At 38.4% G+C, this 20,488-nt stretch overlaps 1 protein-coding gene across 1 annotated transcript in view; it reads left to right on the top strand.

Moving 5' to 3' along the window:
• Positions 1 to 19,038, top strand: part of LOC126249356 (trypsin-1-like) — a 145,858-nt gene extending 126,820 nt beyond the window's left edge. Inside the window, exon 6 of the mRNA XM_049951008.1 lies at positions 18,853 to 19,038. Coding sequence (XP_049806965.1) covers positions 18,853 to 19,038 — 186 coding nt within the window. The remainder of the gene's footprint in view (positions 1 to 18,852) is intronic.
• The last annotated feature ends 1,450 nt before the right edge of the window (positions 19,039 to 20,488 follow it).

Raw genomic sequence — 20,488 nt, 5'->3', positions numbered from 1 at the left:
TTGTGTAAGAAAACAGCTTACCTTACATGTGCACATTTCTTAGAAATGATATTGCTACACAGACTTTCCAAATTGAGTGCATTGATTATCACTCTCATTAGTGTATGGCTTGGTAAGTCTTGAACCACTACAATTCAGTACAGGTTTTGTATGTAATGTGATAGGACAAGTATTATTTTCTGTATAAATAAATGATCTGGTGGACAGGGTGAGCAGCAATCTTTGGTTGTTTTCTGATGATACTGTGGTGTACAGGAAGGTGTCAAAGATGAGTGACTGTAGGAGAATACAAGCTGACTTAGCCAAAATTTCTAGTTGGCATGCTAAATGGCAGCTAGTTCTAAGCATAGAAAAATGTTATTTAATGTAGAGGAGTAGGAAAAACAAACCCATAATGTTCAGATACAGTATTAGTAGCATCCTGCTTGATACTGTCACATCATTTACATACCTGGGCATATCAGGACATAACACTGCAATGAAATATGAAATGGAACAAGGATGTGAGTATTGTGGTAGGAAAGGCGAGTGGTTTACTTTGGTTTATTGGGAGAATGTTGAGAAATTTTGATTCATCTGTAAAGGAGACCACATATAGGATGCTAGTGTGATCTATCTATAAGTACTACTCGAGTGTTTGGTTATCTGTATCAGGTCAGATTAAAGGAAGACATTGAAGAAATTCAGAGGTAGACTGCTAGATTTGTTACTGGTAGGTTCTAATAACACACAAGTGTTATGGAGATGCTTCAGGAAGTCAAATGGGAATTTCTGAAGGGAAGGCAACATTCTTTTTGAAGAACAGTATTGATAAAATTTAGAGAACTGGCGTTTGAAGCTGATTGCAAAACGATTCTCCAGCCACAAACATACATTGCACGTAAGGACCATGAAGATAAGATATGAGGAATTAGTACTCATATGAAGGCACATAGATAGTCATTTTTCCCTTGCTCTATTTGTGAATGGAATGGGAAAGAAAATGATTAGTAGTGGTGTGGGGTACCCTCTACCATGTACCGTATGGTGCTTGCAGAGTATGTATGCAGATATAAAAGTATTTGGTTCTGCCTATGTAACATTAAACTTTTAATAATTTAATTAAAATTGACTGTCCAGTTATTGAGAAACTTGGCAAAACATTGAGTCATCACAGTTCTTTGTAGATGGAAATGCTGTCCTATTACTTCTTATTTGAGTATTTATATTAAGCTAAATTACATTTGTATACGCTGCTATAATTGGATCAGAATAACAATGTGCCTGACAGTTGAACATGGAAACAGGGGATTGAATGTTTTTAGTTCAGCAGTCTCCACAAGCACATTATGGCTCTCAAAGCAGTGGCATAGCTGTCCTGTGTTCCATAGTGAGTACATTCATATGTTCCCCATTAAAGTGCTGTACTGACATGGTTCTTCAATTTCTCCCAGTGTATTAATTGACAAAGTCCATGAGTGTACAGCCAATTCCTAGTGTCCAATGGGCAAAATATTTCAGTGGTCAGATGTGTTGCCATTGTCAGGTATGCTGATGAACTGACCTCCTGTGGGCACATGGCTGACTCACATCCCCTGCCTGCTTAGGCTACACTATACACGGCCTTTGCCTGAGGGCACGTATTGGCAACCAAAAAGGTGACTGTGTTGGCATTTGTGGCCAGTGACCAACACATAACTGAGTGCCAATGTGGTTTCAGTTCCTGACAGGGGACTTAATTTTGGTGCCACCCCCAAGTTCACATTGGTCATGGACATTGTCAGTCAGTCCAGAAGAGAGTAGTCTTGAATACAATGGTATACAGAGCAAAAACTGTTTCTGACAAGGATGACTTGGATTCTGAAATTAACCATCTGAAGCACATGTTGTGAAAGAATGACTGTAGTTCACGTGATATAAATTCAGTATGCTTCAAGAAAAGCAAATGTGAAAATGTTGAACATTCATGTGATGAGTCACTGATTGTTTTTCCCTGCTTTCTGCAGTGCTACATCCTGCAAAATAGGCAGAGTCCTGGGCAGATGAGGTATAAGACCTATTTTCTGACCTCCTAAGGAGATAAAGGAGATGCTACACCCTGTTAAGGACAGTCTCAGCCTCAGGATCCCTGGGATTTATAGCAGCCCTTGTGAGTACAGAACCAATTACATCAGTAAGTCCATCCGTACTGTTTCCGACTGCTGTGCAGAACATCAACAGCATATTAAAATTCGAGAACTGGATAAATCTTTAGTAGCTGAGCAAAGCCTAAAAAACAAACACAAAATATGGTTTGATGAAATAAAAGTTTTGTCCCAGCCTTCTACATACAGGGATTTTGTAATTAAAGAGGCTGTAGAAATAAGAATATGTGAGAAGAGCTTCAACCATAACATCAGATATAATCTTGGCAGTGCATGGAACAAGCTCTCAATGCAGACGAGAGGCAGAAATATACATCACAATTTTTATACTACTATGGGAGTGGTGGGTGTCACTAGTGCAGACACTAACACCATCTGTGACAGCATTGCATAATTGCTGACAAATTAGAAGTTGTCTATTGGCTATATAATGCCACCACAGCAGCTCCTGATGAAGATGATGGAAGTAACCATCAAAATTTCAAGGTTTTACACTGTAATGACATGGCAAGTGCTCTGAGAATGTTTTATACATCATCAGTGCAGCCCTTAGGTGGGTAAGTGCCCACATCATGCCCACAGTTCTGTGGATTTTGTGTAATACCTCAAGAACTTCACATTGAAGGATTAAGACAGTCTGGTGTGCTTTTATATCACTTTGCTGTTCAGCAGGATGCCTCTGTGAGAGTCACTTTCACTCATTGGTCAGAAATTTGACTCAAAGATAACTGACCTTTTCAGGTATGCTGTGACCTCCCTATATTTTCTGTTTAATGGAGAAAATTATGAATGGATGGAGAGAATCACAAAGGGCAGCAAACTCTTTCCTGTGGTTGTGAATCTGCATGTGAAGACTTTGAGGAAGAATCCCTGAAGTCATCCATATGGAAACCCGCTTGCTTTTTCCATTATGTGGATGACACAGTCATCATCTGGCCACTCCATGACATATTTGAACATTTAAACTTCATACATCCCACCATCAGATTCACTATGGAGACCAAGGCAAAGAGAAGACTACTACTCTTGGACATCATGGTCAAGAGAAGAGTGGATGACACCCTGGGCCACAGTGTAAATCAGAATAAAATGCATGCTGACCTGTAATTGCATGCAGACAGCTGCCACCACCCTGCGAAAAGAAATGGGATACTCAAAACTATGCTACACAGAGTATGTACCATTCTCAGATGCAGAGAGTCTCCCCCAGTAACTGGAACACTTCAGAACTGTTGTTCTGAAAAATGATTATTCAGAAAGGCAGATCAGGCATACTCTTCACCCACCACTACAGTGCAACCTATGAAGATGGTTTAAAGTACAAGAAAGAAGAAACCACTTCCTTTATACCACATATTTTCATGGGAAAAATCATGCACATAGTGGGAAAACATTGAGTAAAAACAGTCTTTGCCTCCCCAATAAAATATGGTCATTACTTGGGAGCGTCAAAGATAACCTCATTTTATGGAAGGCTGAGATATACCAGGCTCTGTGCCAGTGTGGCAAGTCATATATTTGGCAAATAGTGTGCATCATCAAAGATCAGTGCTGAGAACACGAGAAGCACACTCAACTAATGTGTCCTAACAAGTTATCAGTTGCAGAGCACTGTTTGTTTGAGACTCATACAACAGAATACCGTTGCACCAGGATTTTAGCATGAACATCAAAATACTGTGACAGCATTGTTAGAAAATCCATTGAAATATGCACCAAGGACATCAGCTGGACTGCAGCTATAATTTCAGCAAGGGTTGGGAACCAGCATTGGTTCTAATTAAGAAGACACTCATCAAACACAATGAACAGGTAGCTAGGGTGGATGGATGGCCAACATCCATGCCACTGCAGCCAGAGTGACCCACCAGACATCACTGGCCACAAACACTGATACCATTGCCTTTCAGCCACCAACGTGCACCCTTGGGCGCAGATCATGTACAGAGTGACCCAAGGGCAGTGGGAATATAAGTCAGCCATGTGCCATCAGGAGGTCAGTTCATCAGCCCATTGGTGATAGTGACCAGCCTGATCACTAAAATATTGTGCCTGTAGGACACTATGAATTAACAGTACACCCATGGTGTGTTTGATCCAGAAGTGAGTTCACTTTGCAGAATCACAATAATCTTACCACTTTCCTAAGCAATTTCACAGTTATCATCACACATTTCATGAAAGAAACATACTGCACTGAGAAATGAAGCAAATACGAACAAATCACAATTATGTTATAGACTGCAATTGTCATCTGCAGCTGATGGATAACTGGTAACTGAGGCAGCAGAGCAAAATGACAACTGTACTTTTGACAGAAGGTATGACCAAACTCATGCTCTGATCAGCTGTTGCTATGGTAGCTATCCTGCAAAAAACTACCTGTCAGTCATTTTGTTATTCTAATTCAGGTATATACAACACCCAACACATTACTGATCATATAGTCATAGTGTTTTATGCTACTTGTGAGTATTATTTATGTATCTACTTGTTATGGTCTCCGTCACTTGCATATCACATTGTTGTTGTTGTGGTCTTCAGACCTGAGACTGGTTTGATGCAGTTCTCCATGCTACTCTATCCTGTGCAAGCTTCTTCATCTCCCAGTACCTACTGCAACCTACATCCTTCTGTATCTGTTTAGTGTATTCATTTCTTGGTCTCCCTCTACGATTTTTACCCTCCACGCTGCCCTCCAATACCAAATTAGTGATCCCTTGATGCCTCAGAACATGACCTACCAACCGATCCCTTCTTCTAATCAAGTTGTGCCACAAACTTCTCTTCTCCCCAATCCGATTCAATACCTCCTCATTAGTTATATGATCTACCCATCTAATCTTCAGCATTCTTCTGTAGCACCACATTTCAAAGGCTTCTATTCTCTTCTTGTCCAAACTAGTCATCGTCCATGTTTCACTTCCATACATGGCTACACTCCATACAAATACTTTCAGAAACGACTTCCTGACACTTAAATCTATACTCGATGTTAACAAATTTCTCTTCTTCAGAAACGCTTTCCTTGCCATTGCCAGTCTACATTTTATATCCTCTCTACTTCGACCATCATCAGTTATTTTGCTCCCCAAATAGCAAAACTCCTTTACTACTGTAAGTGTCTCATTTCCTAATCTAATTCCTTCAGCTTCACCTGACTTAATTCGACTACATTCCATTATCCTCATTTTGTTTTGTTGATGTTCATCATATATCCTCCTCTCAAGACACTATCCATCCCGTTTAACTGTTCTTCTAAGTCCTTTGCTGTCTCTGACAGAATTACAATGTCGCCGGCGAACCTCAAAGTTTTTATTTCTTCTCCATGGATTTTAATACCTACTCTGAATTTTTCTTTTGTTTCCTTCACTGCTTGCTCAATATACAGATTGAATAACATCGGGGAGAGGCTGCAACCCTGTCTCACTCCCTTCCCAACCACTGCTTCTCTTTCATGTCCCTTGACTCTTATAACTGCCATCTGGTTTCTGTACAAATTGTAAATAGCCTTTCTCTCCATGTATTTTACCCCTGCCACCTTCAGAATTTGAAAGAGAGTATTCCAGTTAACATTTTCAAAAGCTTTCTCTAAGTGTACAATTGCTAGAAACATAGGTTTGCCTTTCCTTAATTTAGCTTCTAAGATAAGTCGTAGGGTCAGTATTGCCTCATATGTTCCAATATTTCTATGAAATCCAAACTGATCTTCCCTGAGGTCGGCTTCTACCAGTTTTTCCATTTTCACATTACGACACTCTTTTTCTCACCATCAATACTACTGAACTCTATTCACACCCCTGTATCATTGATGCCTTCTTTACCACTCAACCCGTCCTCTGTTAGCATCTCTCTTACCTGTATTTCTGCCTCTAATATTTACTCAGAACTTGTATAATTCATTCTTAAATATGTTGTGTGTTACAAGGTTTATTGATGTAATTGTATCTGTATTCCTAATTACCGACTGTGTTTTCCCCTTTTTTGGTTCATGTATCCTAGCTTTCACTTTGGGGAGGGCACATGGACACCACTAACTCAGAGGATCCTAAATCTCACAGTCACATAGCACTGATAGTCTTTTTCCTGTATATTTAGGTATTGGGATATGGGTAGTGTCCTTTTATAAAATGAACCATACTTCCACAGGAGATGATGTCATTCATGTTTGGTCTCTGTCTGATATAAAGTATCCACACATTCAGGACAGTGACATCTGGAGTGTCATGCCCTGTCAGCATGGCAACCATTTGTTTTGCAATCACTTGACATGGTGGCAGACAGAGGCATGTCAACAATGGTGCACCCAATGACAACATTGGAGACAAGAGTGACTGTACATCATCTTTTTTCAACGAGGCCTGGTTCTTCTGAGAGCATCACAATGGACATATCAATCTGTTAAAACTCCAAGGATGATGAATGTTGTAGGATTGCATCCATCATTGTTATTTGAGCCCAGCATCTGGCTTGATGGTATGGGGTGCGATTGGGTCCAGGACACAACCACCTCTAGTTAACATAGCTGTTACATTACTGACATGTCAAGACTAGTGGCTGTGTCCTATCTTTGAGGTCACAATGACATTATATTTAAACAAGATAATGCAGGACTGCATGTTGCTTGTACTGTCCTCACCTAGCTCAATACAAAGAGTTCCAGTTGTTACCCTAGCCAGTACTTTCTCCAGACCTCTCAGCCATTAAGAACATCTGGCCATTGATTGCTGAGATGCTGGTCTACCCACACCTCCTGTCACTATTATTGAATTTTGATGTAGAACTGGAGCACAGAATGACACACTGTGCCATAAGGTCAGTTAGACTCAATGTCCAGCCATAGTTACTGCCAAAGGTGGCAGCTATAAGTGCTAAGTTTCACATCCTTTATATTTCCAAACCACATATAAATTTAATACTTTATTCCTTCTTCAATATTGAGTATGAACAATAAGTAAAATGTCATTATTTGCTGTCCTTCCTGGCATTGCAATTTTAATGGGCAGCAGTGTGGAGTCTCAACTTTATATGAAGTAGGAAATGAATTAATCACACTGAAATGAAATGGAAGTATCAGTGGGGATGCAGTTACATGAAATAATAACAGCACAACTGCTCGAGCACTCTTCTGAGCCTATGTCAAGCTTACATTGCCACTGATGTTTCCACTTAGGATTTCCAATTACTACTACCAGAGGTAATCCCACAGGAGTATGTGGAAATAGCACCGCTGAAGAATCAAGACAGTGGAGGACCATAGCTTACACTACCACAAGGGATTTTACATATTTTAGAAAATCCATTGTGGCAGTTACCAAAAAGCTGGAAATCTGGGTTCAGATCACAGTGTGACACAAATTTTCAGTTGACAATATAGGTTTATTTTCTCTGAAATATTTTCTGTGTTTTGAATAAAATTCTTGCATAATCTCTTTACACATTGGCATATGCTCTTGAAGTGTAAATTTGAAAGTAAAATCTCAGTATTTAATGTTCTTTATATAGCCACAACAAAACATCAGTAGTTTGTATAAAACTGTGAAATTACTTACTGAGTTAGTTTTACTAATCTATTGTTAGTGCTGAATTCATGTAACTTATTTTGTAGCATCAGGTTGACCTGGCTATTCATGATCCCAAAACTGATAAAGTAATAAGTTTACAATGTCAACAAAATATAGATGCAATTACAAAGAGTAAAGTGAAGCATATGTGTTTCAACTGCCTAACTCAATAGTGATTCCTTGTACAAAAAAGTATGTGGAAATGGTTTTCCAGTTCGTAGAAAAGAAGTTAAAATAAATATTATCCTCAAACTTTCAGTTAACTGATAAACCCATCAAAACAAGCACCATGATGGAAGTAAAAATTATCTATACAAGGCTAATTCTCTTGTCACCTAATAGAAGGTATGCTAAGCTGCAGACAATGGATTTTGATGTATGGGTATTTGTGTGATAACTAAGAGGAGGATTTTGCCAAAAGCTTAGCAAGTTATTATTGAATATTATAGTCATCTGGCCAACCAAATTTAGATTTTGTGTGGTTTCCCTAAATCAGTTGAAGGTCACACTAGAACTGTCCTCTTGAAAGGGCCATAGCCATTTCCTTCTCCAATCCAAGTTCATGCTCTGTCTCTAATTCTCTCATAGTTGATGGAACTTCAAACCCTAATCCTCTTTCCATCCTGCTTTCTTGTTGAGTAGTGGTGTATCCTTTTATACATAATTAAATTCTTTTTACTTTTTCCATTGAAGTAAATAATGTTTTGTTTATTTTTTAAAGTTACTGTTAGTCCAGGCAAAATTTTTGTATCCCCTTTATATTTTGCAGGAGACTTAAATTTCACAAATACTTTAGTAATGAGATATGAGAATGTATCTCAAGAACTTTTCAGTAATTTTCGTATAAAGTATGCCTCACTAGAGTCATGGGAATACTTTTTATGTCACGCGTATGTGCACACAATGACAAGAAGAACTAACTTTGTGTGAAACAGGCTCAAAGTCTTATGCACAGATGAGTATTAAGCATTCTATTAGCAATGGATTATATATATAAACAAGTTGGATGGAGGTGTGTAGCACCAGGAAAAAATCACTGTCTCTCTGCTGTCAGTGATAACACAGTGATGCATTCAATTCAGTTGGCCAGTAATTGTTGTACTTGAGTAGTTATGTGCAAGTCTCAGAATTTTTTCCAGATAACCTAAGATTTTACTGCTGTGGGAAATTCTGGAACATGGTTCACCCAGCCTTGTCAGAACAAAAGAGATGCTGCTTGAGAAAATAAATAGCAGAGTTGATATGCAAGCTGCCAAAATGGCATGAAATCAAGAAGCTTGCATAAGATTTGGAACAATGTAACATTTATTTATTTTTATTGAATACAATATGTTAGTGTGTTTTGTTGACTCACAAGAGACTATTGCGAACTTTAGTCTATTTAGTGGATATCCTACAAAACAAATTGCAAATGTTGTAATCATCTCAATAATAATTCTTCATATCACCAGTACTTAAGTAGATATCTTGTGTCCATGAAAAGCTGCCTTTATAGTGTAAACGTGCTGTTCAGTTTGTTTCATTTTTTAAGTGCGGTATTATAATGAGAAGTAGGCAGATTAAATTATATCTGGATAAATCACAGGACAATTCATCTTGTCAGCATAAACTTAATCCAATGGAACACAAACTGTCTTTGTTTCTGACAATGATCTACATTTAATTTCTGCAAATCACAGTCCAGTGCATGGCAGAGGATATTTCATGCTAATATTAGTGTGTTTCTGCCCTATTCTATTTGCGTAAGGAACAAGGTAAAAATGACTATCGATATGCCTCAGTTCATACCAATATTTCTCTTATCTTAATCTCATGGTCCATAAATTTTATGAATCCTTTCCAAGCTGGTAGAAACAGGTTTTCATAGTTGTGTTATTCAATACAGATTTCAGTCTAGAGATAAATGTATAACCAACTCCTTTTTCCACCTACCTTGTCTGTAATCAAGAACACAGGTAATGGTCTTGACAACTTTCATTATTACATAATGCTGCAACTGAATCCTCAGTAATAATAAATAAATACATACATAAAATCATAGTGAATGAGAAACGATCTGAGGGGTAGTATCTCTACTACTGGAGAAAAGTTTTCCTGATACCTTTCCTGTAACTAAGGAAAGCTCACACATGTTCAAATACACTCCTGGAAATTGAAATAAGAACACCGTGAATTCATTGTCCCAGGAAGGGGAAACTTTATTGACACATTCCTGGGGTCAGATACATCACATGATCACACTGACAGAACCACAGGCACATAGACACAGGCAACAGAGCATGCACAATGTCGGCACTAGTACAGTGTATATCCACCTTTCGCAGCAATGCAGGCTGCTATTCTCCCATGGAGACGATCGTAGAGATGCTGGATGTAGTCCTGTGGAACGGCTTGCCATGCCATTTCCACCTGGCGCCTCAGTTGGACCAGCGTTCGTGCTGGACGTGCAGACCGCGTGAGACGACGCTTCATCCAGTCCCAAACATGCTCAATGGGGGACAGATCCGGAGATCTTGCTGGCCAGGGTAGTTGACTTACACCTTCTAGAGCACGTTGTGTGGCACAGGATACATGCGGACATGCATTGTCCTGTTGGAACAGCAAGTTCCCTTGCCGGTCTAGGAATGGTAGAACGATGGGTTCGATGACGGTTTGGATGTACCGTGCACTATTCAGTGTCCCCTCGACGATCACCAGTGGTGTACGGCCAGCGTAGGAGATCGCTCCCCACACCATGATGCCGGGTGTTGGCCCTGTGTGCCTCGGTCGTATGCAGTCCTGATTGTGGCGCTCACCTGCACGGCGCCAAACACGCATACGACCATCATTGGCACCAAGGCAGAAGCGACTCTCATCGCTGAAGACGACACGTCTCCATTCGTCCCTCCATTCACGCCTGTCGCGACACCACTGGAGGCGGCCTGCACGATGTTGGGGCGTGAGCGGAAGACGGCCTAACGGTGTGCGGGACCGTAGCCCAGCTTCATGGAGACGGTTGCGAATGGTCCTCGCCGATACCCCAGGAGCAACAGTGTCCCTAATTTGCTGGGAAGCGGCGGTGCGGTCCCCTACGGCACTGCATAGGATCCTACGGTCTTGGCGTGCATCCGTGCGTCGCTGCGGTCCGGTCCCAGGTCGACGGGCACGTGCACCTTCCGCCGACCACTGGCGACAACATCGATGTACTGTGGAGACCTCACGCCCCACGTGTTGAGCAATTCGGCGGTACGTCCACCCGGCCTCCCGCATGCCCACTATACGCCCTCGCTCAAAGTCCGTCAACTGCACATACGGTTCACGTCCACGCTGTCGCGGCATGCTACCAGTGTTAAAGACTGCGATGGAGCTCCGTATGCCATGGCAAACTGGCTGACACTGACGGCGGCGGTGCACAAATGCTGCGCAGCTAGCGCCATTCGACGGCCAACACCGCGGTTCCTGGTGTGTCCGCTGTGCCGTGCGTGTGATCATTGCTTGTACAGCCCTCTCGCAGTGTCCGGAGCAAGTATGGTGGGTCTGACACACCGGTGTCAATGTGTTCTTTTTTCCATTTCCAGGAGTGTAGTTATTACAGTGCAGATCATACCGACTGCATGGAAATGATTTGACCAGGTCATGAAGAGTCATCATGTGTGAATCCTCAAGAAATGCAATGTTTTTGAGCCACTTCCAGTGAGGAGTTATAATGTAGTGTTTGACTCTGGATGACCTGATCTGACTGGAGACAGCTATAAAGGACTCCATCCTTTGTAAGCAACACCTCATCAGTACACTCTTTGACTTAGACAATGTGTGTGGCATTACCTTGTGGTATAATACATCAGACTCACAACCAGAGGTCCTGTGGGTGTCTCACAAGTTTACTGCAGTTCTTCTGCATTGAATGATCTTTTTACATACATATTGGTACCACATACTCAGATCATTTTATTTACTAGAAACACATCTATCAGTGAAGTGTTTGAAGTGGTATCCTTTTTGTCTTATCTTTTGAAAGTACTTAATCCATAGTATAGGGTTTTATAGATTGTCCTTTATATGGGGATTTTTTAAATCTCCTACTCAGCCTCTGGTTTCACAACCACATCTTGTCAGCTTCAGCTGATGCTCAGGGGAAATGGGCAGAGAATGGTTATTTCAAAGTTTCATCAGATAAAACTGTCCACCTAGCAGATATACTGACAAAGGAGGCTTGTGGGGAGCTGATTGTGACAAATTGCGCCATTCCATTGCATGTAGTTATTGCGTTGTTGAGTCATAGTCATGTGACAAAAGGAAACAATATTACTAGTTGTGGGTAATGCATGGCATTTTGCCAAATGGTGGGAAGTGATGCTTGTGACACACTACTATTAGTGGAACATATTTTAAAATTTTAAAAATAGTTGTAGGTTGCAATAGGTTGCAAAATGTTTTTTATTAACTCAAGAACAATGCATTTTGCCTGGATAGGGCATCATCAGGTTACCTAAAAATATAAGGGGAGAATGACATTATAATAAATCTGGCATGGACCTATCATGGACTTCTATAAAAGCAAAATAAGCTTCAAACAGTGACTAAATAAAATTACATAGAGAAATGTAATGTAACTCATCTTAAAAAATCAGACATTTTCTGCCAAAAAGCATCCATGAAAGAAGGGATGATACCGAGAAAAATATACTATAAGGAAACTTATATGGAAAAAAATATTAAAAATTAATGAATAGCAACACCAGGATCAGCTACAAGTAGAGAACAATGGAGAAACCAAAATAAGCATAGTACCTCACAGAAGCAACAACTGGCATAGCAGTGAATAACAGGACCTTGTGTACAAACTGTAAACACAGCCATACATTAGAATGGCACCAGAGGCCCATTTATATTCACATAGTGCATACATGTGAATGATAGGAGCTCAAGCAAAATGTTGGACTAGTAGTAATGACAGGTCGCATGTGGCATTGTCTTTGACTGTACAGTGTGATAATTGCATAAAATTCAAATAGTAATGGACAAATTGAGAAATAAATGAAACTGTAATAGGGAATATGGGAATATATACAATACAGGACATACCAGACAGAAATCTCTGCAAAGAGACTTAGAAAAGGCTTATTCTCAAAATCAGTGTAAAATAATAATGAAGTAAAATACATAGAGCAATAAAATAAAGATTAGATTACAAATATAAGGCTGTTAGGTAGCAATCATAAAATGATAGAATACAATTCAATATACATGACAAGCTATCAAGACCCTGATAATAGAAAGCTAAAAACTAATATACTGGTTAAAAAGGGGAAACATGCAATCATAGAAAACCTGATTTTTGACAGATAACTGATCATTGAGTAACAAATCCTTCTTAGTGTGTGAATGTTTAACAATTTCAATCTCTTCAAGCAGATTGAGTCTCTTTCCTTTGGCAGCATGGTGCAAAACCCTTATGTTCCCAAGTGTGGGTGGCTGGTGGCCACTGGATTTACAGCACTGAGCAAAGGCAGAAACATGCCCATTCTTAGTGAGTAAAAACTCCTGGAACCCCTAATTTTAAAAGCCCTTCCCATCAGGCCAATATAAATGGCTTGACATTCATAGCACTCAAGCGTATATATGCCAGAGGCAGCATATTTGTCTTTCTAGGGATGCTCATTGTGAATTTATTGATATTGGATTTTATTAGTGGTGGTATACACTATTCTTATATTTTTACCATGAAAGAGTTTAGCTATGGTATATGACACATCACCTAAAAATGGAAGCTCAGCAAATTAGATGTACTTTCCATTCCAATTGATCCATATTGAGGAGATCCTATGAGATGCAGATCATGTCAGAAAACAAGAAAATGCAGTAAATTATCTTCATCTACATCTACATCTACATTTATACTCTGCAAGCCACCCAACGGTGTGTGGCGGAGGGCACTTTACATGCCACTGTCATTACCTCCCTTTTCTGTTCCAGTCTTAAGCATACTTACATTTAAAATGATATAAAACTTGTCACTAAATATTAAATGTTCAGAACACTTAGGTGCATATGATAATTCTTAGGCTATTGTAGCCATGCATCAACAAATTTAAAAAAATAAAAAACCTTTACAGCACTTATTTACAATTGTCACATTACTATACAAAGTTTGTACAAAAGTCAGACTGACTGCAATATTCACTTTATGTGATATTGTTTATAAGACACTCACTTCAATCAGTTCTGCAAAGAAATTCATCAGTGGAGTAGAAGGAGTTGGCCGCCAATAAATCCTTTAGACTCTTCTCAAACTGAACTTCATGATTAGTTAAACTTTTTATAGCTGCTGGAATGTTACTGAAAATGTGCACTGCTGAGTAGTGAACACCTTTCTGAACCAAAGTACATGAGTTTAAATCTTTGTCAAAGTTATTCTTATTCCTAGAATCAATTCCATGAACTGAGCTGTTGGTTTGAAAAAAAAAAGCATATTTTTAACGACAAATTTCATTAAGAAATAAATGTGTTGGGAAACAGTAGTTAGTATTCCCAGTTTCTTAAACAGCCCTGTGCAGGACGTTCTTGAGTTCACACCAGAAATAATTTGTATTACATGTTTTTGGGCTTGATGAGTTACCCCAGAAAATAATCCTGTATGATGTTATGGAATGAAATAAGCATAGTACAATAGCTTTTTTTATTTTCATATCACCTATGTCTCACAACATTTGCATAATAATTAGAGATGTAGTTTTTTTTTTTTTTTTTTTTTAAAAAAAGCGTTTAGTGACAGAGAATTGGCTGGGAACCATTTGTTTGGAAAATTTCATTACTGGAACTTTCTAAGGCTATACTTGATTTACTATTTATTGCAATGATTGTATCATCTGCAAACAAAACAAACTTTGGATGTGGTAATGTTACTGATGACAGGTCATTGATATACACAATAACAAGTAAGGGCCTTAAGATGGGTCCTTGTGTGACACCACATGTTACTGGTTCCCAGTTGGATGATGCCTCATAGTTTAATACATGTCTCTTTTCTATATACACCCTTTTTTTCTGTCAGAGATGTATGATTTGAACCATTTTGCAGCATTTCCTGTTACGCCATAAGATTCTAATTTACTTAAAAGGATATTGTGGTTTACACAGCCAAATTCCTTTGACAGATCACAAAATATACCAGCACTCTGCATTTTATTATCTAACGAATTAAGTACATTCACACTGTATATTTAGATAGCCTCCTCAGTATTGGAACCATTTAGAAATCTGAATTGTGACTTGGATAATATTTTATTTGTGGTCAGATGGTTAAGAAGATGACTTTATATTATATTTTCTAAAAGTTTTGAGAATGTGGGCAAAAGTGAAATTGGACAGAAGTTTCATGGCATTTCTTAATCTTCTTTCTTATACGAAGGCTGAACTTCAGCATATTTCAACCATTCAGGAAATGTTACACTGATAAGACTGGTTATACAAATAACTTAAAATGTCACTAAACTCAGAGGCACTCTGTTTAATCAGCTTTCTTGATATATTATCATAGCCACTAGAATCTTTTTTTTGATTTTGAGGATTTTATGGTGGACATTACTTTTATTGGTGTTGTGAGGCTCGTACTGATATTATTGTAGTTATTTGTCATGACTGTCTCAGATATTCCACGGCAGCATCTACTGAACCTGACAACCTCATCTTTTCAGTAACAGTTATCAAGTACATATTGCATCTACTACCCATGGATCATTGACCATTAATGCTATGTGCTTGTCTTTATCTCTGGCTCCACCAGTCTTTTCCTTCACTGTATCCTATATTGTTCTTATTTTTTTATGTGGTGTGACTATCCTTTTCTGTTAATGCATTTGCTTTGGTGTCAATATTGCTATCTTCAATATTTTGCAGTATGTTTTGTAACCATCTATAGCATTTACATCAGAGCTGTTTCTAACTGATACATATAGTTTCCTTTTTGTCTTACAGGGTACCTTTATTCCTTGAATAATATACGGAATTTTTATAGCCTTTGGTCTAATCTGGGTTAGTTTTAGGGGAAAACAGCTTTCAAATAAGTTAAGGGTATTATTAATAAAAGTGTTGTACTTCTCATTCATGCTATGAGCATTTTATACATCACTCCAATTCATGTCTTTGAGGGGTTTCTTAAGACAATCAGTTTTTGGGTTGCTGACTACACTTTTGAACTCAGATTTTGTAGATATTCTATCCTGATCAGTATTAACATTTAGCAAAACTGTATGTCATGGTCTGAGAGGCTATTTATTATTGGTTTTATAATTTTGTTCGTTAGACATTTACATAAAGATATTATCAATGGCTGTCTTTGAGCCCTTGGCTGTTCTAGTTAGAAAGTTAACAGTATGAATTAAGTTGAATGACAATGCTACTGACTGCAATAAGTGATGACCTGAAGAGTTTGCAAGAAAATCTATATTGAAATCACAAGAAACCACTAATTCTTTCTTTTTCATTATTAAATAGGCCAATAGAGCTTCAGACTAATTTATGAACAGATTAAAATTACATGCTGTTACTCAGTATACACTTATTATGAATGAGATATGAAATTCTACTTCTGTTACACATGCTTCCATATGCTGCTTTAGGCAAAATTTATGAATGTCTATGTTATTAAATTTATGGAAATTCGTGATTAGTGTGGCAACTCCTCCATCCTTCATTTCTGCTCTATAGAAGTGCAAAGTTAACCTAAATCCTACAACACTTGACACATCTATACATGGCCAGAAAGGTAGATTATGGCGACTGGTTTGGATGACTAACTCATCAACGCAGATAGGTAGTTCATTAATTTTACTTCTTAGCCATCATATTTTTGGTGTATTGGAGATAGTTGGAGTTTCATATTGACTGAGATAAGACTGGATAATTGGTAATAATTTTTATTGCTATTGGTAATAATTTTTAACAAACAGCTGTGTTTGCTGACCCAATCTGCCACAATTATGCTGTTTAGTTTCTTTCTCAAACTGAAGGTTCATTTCAATCCCAATTTCTCTTAGAATTTGACTTCTTGCTGTCCTACCTATGCTAAATAAGATGCTGCTCCAACATCTGTAACCACTGTAATTTTGAGGTGTAGGGCAAAGAGTGGTTTCTCAGTCGTGTGGCAATATATTCTGCATCTATAATTTTTCAGTGATGGAGGACCTTTAGCCATCACAAGAAGCAACATATTTAAGGTTTTCTATTTGCTTTGTAGTAAATTCTATGCTACATGGAATTTCAGTGATATGCCGTATCATAGGTCTAAATTAGCTCATTGTGTACTTATACAGATGACACATTGCAGTGGGTATAACTGAGTCACTTGTAGAAGGTTTGTAATAATGTCAGATTTTATGACATTAGTAGTGAGACAAAGCTGCAAATCTTGGAAGTTCAGAATACTATTGGTATCCATGACTTCATGTGTAAGATCATTTTGCTTTGACAGTAGTTAAACTCTTTGACAATAAGTGTAATATCCGATCCTTCACTATTGAAAACAATTTTTATGTCACCAACATATCACCCATTAAAGCAGATTTTTCTCAAAATTGTGGAGGCTTGGGTGAAACAGTCACATTCCAAGAAATTCTTGAATATATCAGCAAAAAACCCTGCAAGAAGAGATCAAAATTGTTAAATGTTCACACGCAAAGAAGGATATGTTACTCTATGATCAGCTATCTGTCAAAAATTAGGTTTTCTATGACTGCCTGTTTCACATTTTTGAACAATATATTAGTTTTTAGCTTTTCATTACCAGGGCCATGGTCACTTGTCATGTGTATGCAATTGTATTTTGTCTTTTTAGCATTGTTACCTTTTAGTCATATATTTGGAGTGTAATCTTTATTTTATTGCTCTACATGTTTTACTACATTATTCTTCTACTTGTTTTTGAGCATAAGGGTTTTCTATGTCTTTGTACATAGCTTTCGATGTAGCATGTCCTGCACTGTGAATATTCCCATATGCCACGTGTTTTATTCGGTGTCATCACTTCTTTGATGGATACTTTTTTGTAGAAAATTTCTGATTTTTTTAAATTGTGAGTTACATTACATTTCTCTATGTAATTTTATGTAGTCAGTGTTTGAAGCTTATTTTGCTTTTACAGCAGTCCCAGACATGACTGTGCCATATTAATTGTAGTGTCAACCTCCCCTTATATTTTCTGATAAGCTGATGATGCCCTACCTGGTCAAAATGCATCATTCTTGACTTAATAAAGAACACTGTGCAACCTATGACTTTTTCTAAATAGTAGCAATAATAAGGTTGCTTCACCACCACCCCAAGATGCAATGGAATAATTTTTACATTTTTCATTGATTGCATTTTATAGCACTAAACGGAAAGTGGCCCTTGAACTGCTCTCTAAAATATTAAAAAGGAGGCTGTGATGTGTCACAAACTGGCTTATGTTAAATTGTGTGCCTGAGCCATACCTGAACCAGGGAAATTTGTCTTTTATGAACAAGTGCTCTACCAACTGAGTTATCCAAGCATGGCTCACAAACCAGCCACACAGCCAGTTTTCCAAGAGTGCTGGTCCCACTAACTGTGTAGGAGAACTTCTATGAATTATAGTAAAAGAAGACATGCTGTTGTCATTACCATGTTCAATATGTTGTGTCTGTATGTGACAATTTTTCCATCTGTTACATATGTTTTGCAAGTGTCGGTGAGTCTAACTATTTATCTGCCATTACTTCATATTTGAGACTTTTTGTCTCACTTTTCTTCACATCCTATGTCTCAGGTTTCATTGTTCTGTGATTTGTATTATCATAAACACAACTTAAAGCAAAAATGAAGTTACAAATTTTGTCAAATGTGAGCACAAGTATTTGTATTACAAGATAAATTTTCAAATGATCTAATGAGAAGATGACAAAATTTTCATTCAGTAGAAAAATTTTGTGGCAAGTTTGGAGAGCAGCTGGTCCAATGTAGATTCAAATTTCATATACTAGTACCTTTCATTCATACATGTCATTTGAAACTACGTGTCTTCATTGAATTTCCTGAATTCTTCTCTGGTATGACACACCTACTTGAAATCAATTACAAAAATTTATATTTTTTATAAAGCTCATATCATAATATAATATTTAATATTTTTTCTTTTATACTGTATTAATTTTACTTTTCTTTTCCAGGGTGATTCAGGTGGACCTATGGCCTGCTTGCATTCTGACAGTCGGTATTATCTGTGTGGAGTTGTTAGTTGGGGTGTGGGTTGTGCTAGAAGGCACCTTCCTGGAGTCTACACAGAAGTACCTTGTTTTTCAGAATGGATTAAGTCTGTTTTGTACAATGAAACAGTCAGTAGTAGTAAAATTTAGTTATTGTTGTCACTCTATCTTAATGAATATGTGCAGCTTCTAGTGCTACACGTCTGTAACAGAGATAGTAATCATTAGATTGTAACATGCCATTAATAGCTCTGACATTTTCTATTTTGTACCTGACTTGTTTTCGTAATACAGAAACTATTTTGGAATCTCCAAAAGCTCAAAATTAAACATGTATATCTGTGTCTGTCAGTGCTGCTCTTTCTGTTACCATTCCAAAAATTTGTGGTTCAAATTAAATAAATAGAACATCATCTCATCTGACACTTCTCATTGTGTTAGTATGTTTAAATACAGGGTTATTACAAATGATTGAAGCGATTTCACAGCTCTACAATAACTTTATTATTTGAGATATTTTCACAATGCTTTGCACACACATACAAAAACTCAAAAAGTTTTTTTAGGCATTAACAAATGTTCGATATGTGCCCCTTTAGTGATTCGGCAGACATCAAGCCGATAATAAAGTTCCTCCCACACTTGGCGCAGCATGTCTCCATCAATGAGTTCGAAAGCATTGTTGATGCGAGCTCGCAGTTCTGGCACATTTCTTGGTAGAGGAGGTTTAAACACTGAATCTTTCACATAACCCCACAGAAATAAATTGCATGGGGTTAAGTCGGGAGAGCGTGGAGGCCATGACATGAATTGCTGATCATGATCTCCACCACGACCGATCCATCGGTTTCCCAATCTCCTGTTTAAGAAATGCCGAACATCATGATGGAAGTGCGGTGGAGCAGCATCCTGTTGGAAGATGAAGTCGGCGCTGTCGGTCTCCAGTTGTGGCATGAGCCAATTTTCCAGCATGTCCAGATACACGTGTCCTGTAACGTTTTTTTCGCAGAAGAAAAAGGGGCCGTAAACTTTGAACCGTGAGATTGCACAAAACATGTTAACTTTTGGTGAATTGCAAATTTGCTGCACGAATGCATGAGGATTCTCTACCGCCCAGATTCGCACATTGTGTCTGTTCTCTTCACCATTAAGAAAAATTGTTGCTTCATCACTGAAAACAAGCTTCGCACTGAATGCATCCTCTTCCATGAGCTGTTGCAACCGCGCTGAAAATTCAAAGTGTTTGACTTTGTCACCGGGTGTCAGGGCTTGTAGCAATTGTAAACGCTAAGGCTTCTGCTTTAGCCTTTTCCGTAAGATTTTCCAAACCATCGGCTGTGGTACGTTTAGCTCCCTGCTTGCATTATTCGTCGACTTCCGCGGGCTACGTGTGAAACTTGCCCGCACGCGTTCAACCGTTTCTTCGCTCACTGCAGGCTGACCCGTTGATTTCCCCTTACAGAGGCATCCAGAAGCTTTAAACTGCGCATACCATCGCCGAATGGAGTTAGCAGTTGGTGGATATTTGTTGAACTTCGTCCTGAAGTGTTGTTGCACTGTTATGACTGACTGATGTGAGTGCATTTCAAGCACGGCATAT

Source organism: Schistocerca nitens, chromosome 3, assembly GCF_023898315.1.
Source record: "Schistocerca nitens isolate TAMUIC-IGC-003100 chromosome 3, iqSchNite1.1, whole genome shotgun sequence".
Taxonomy (NCBI): Eukaryota; Metazoa; Arthropoda; class Insecta; order Orthoptera; family Acrididae; genus Schistocerca; species Schistocerca nitens.
Note: the sequence above shows the minus strand (reverse complement) of the source record. Positions and strands in the feature narration are given on the sequence as shown.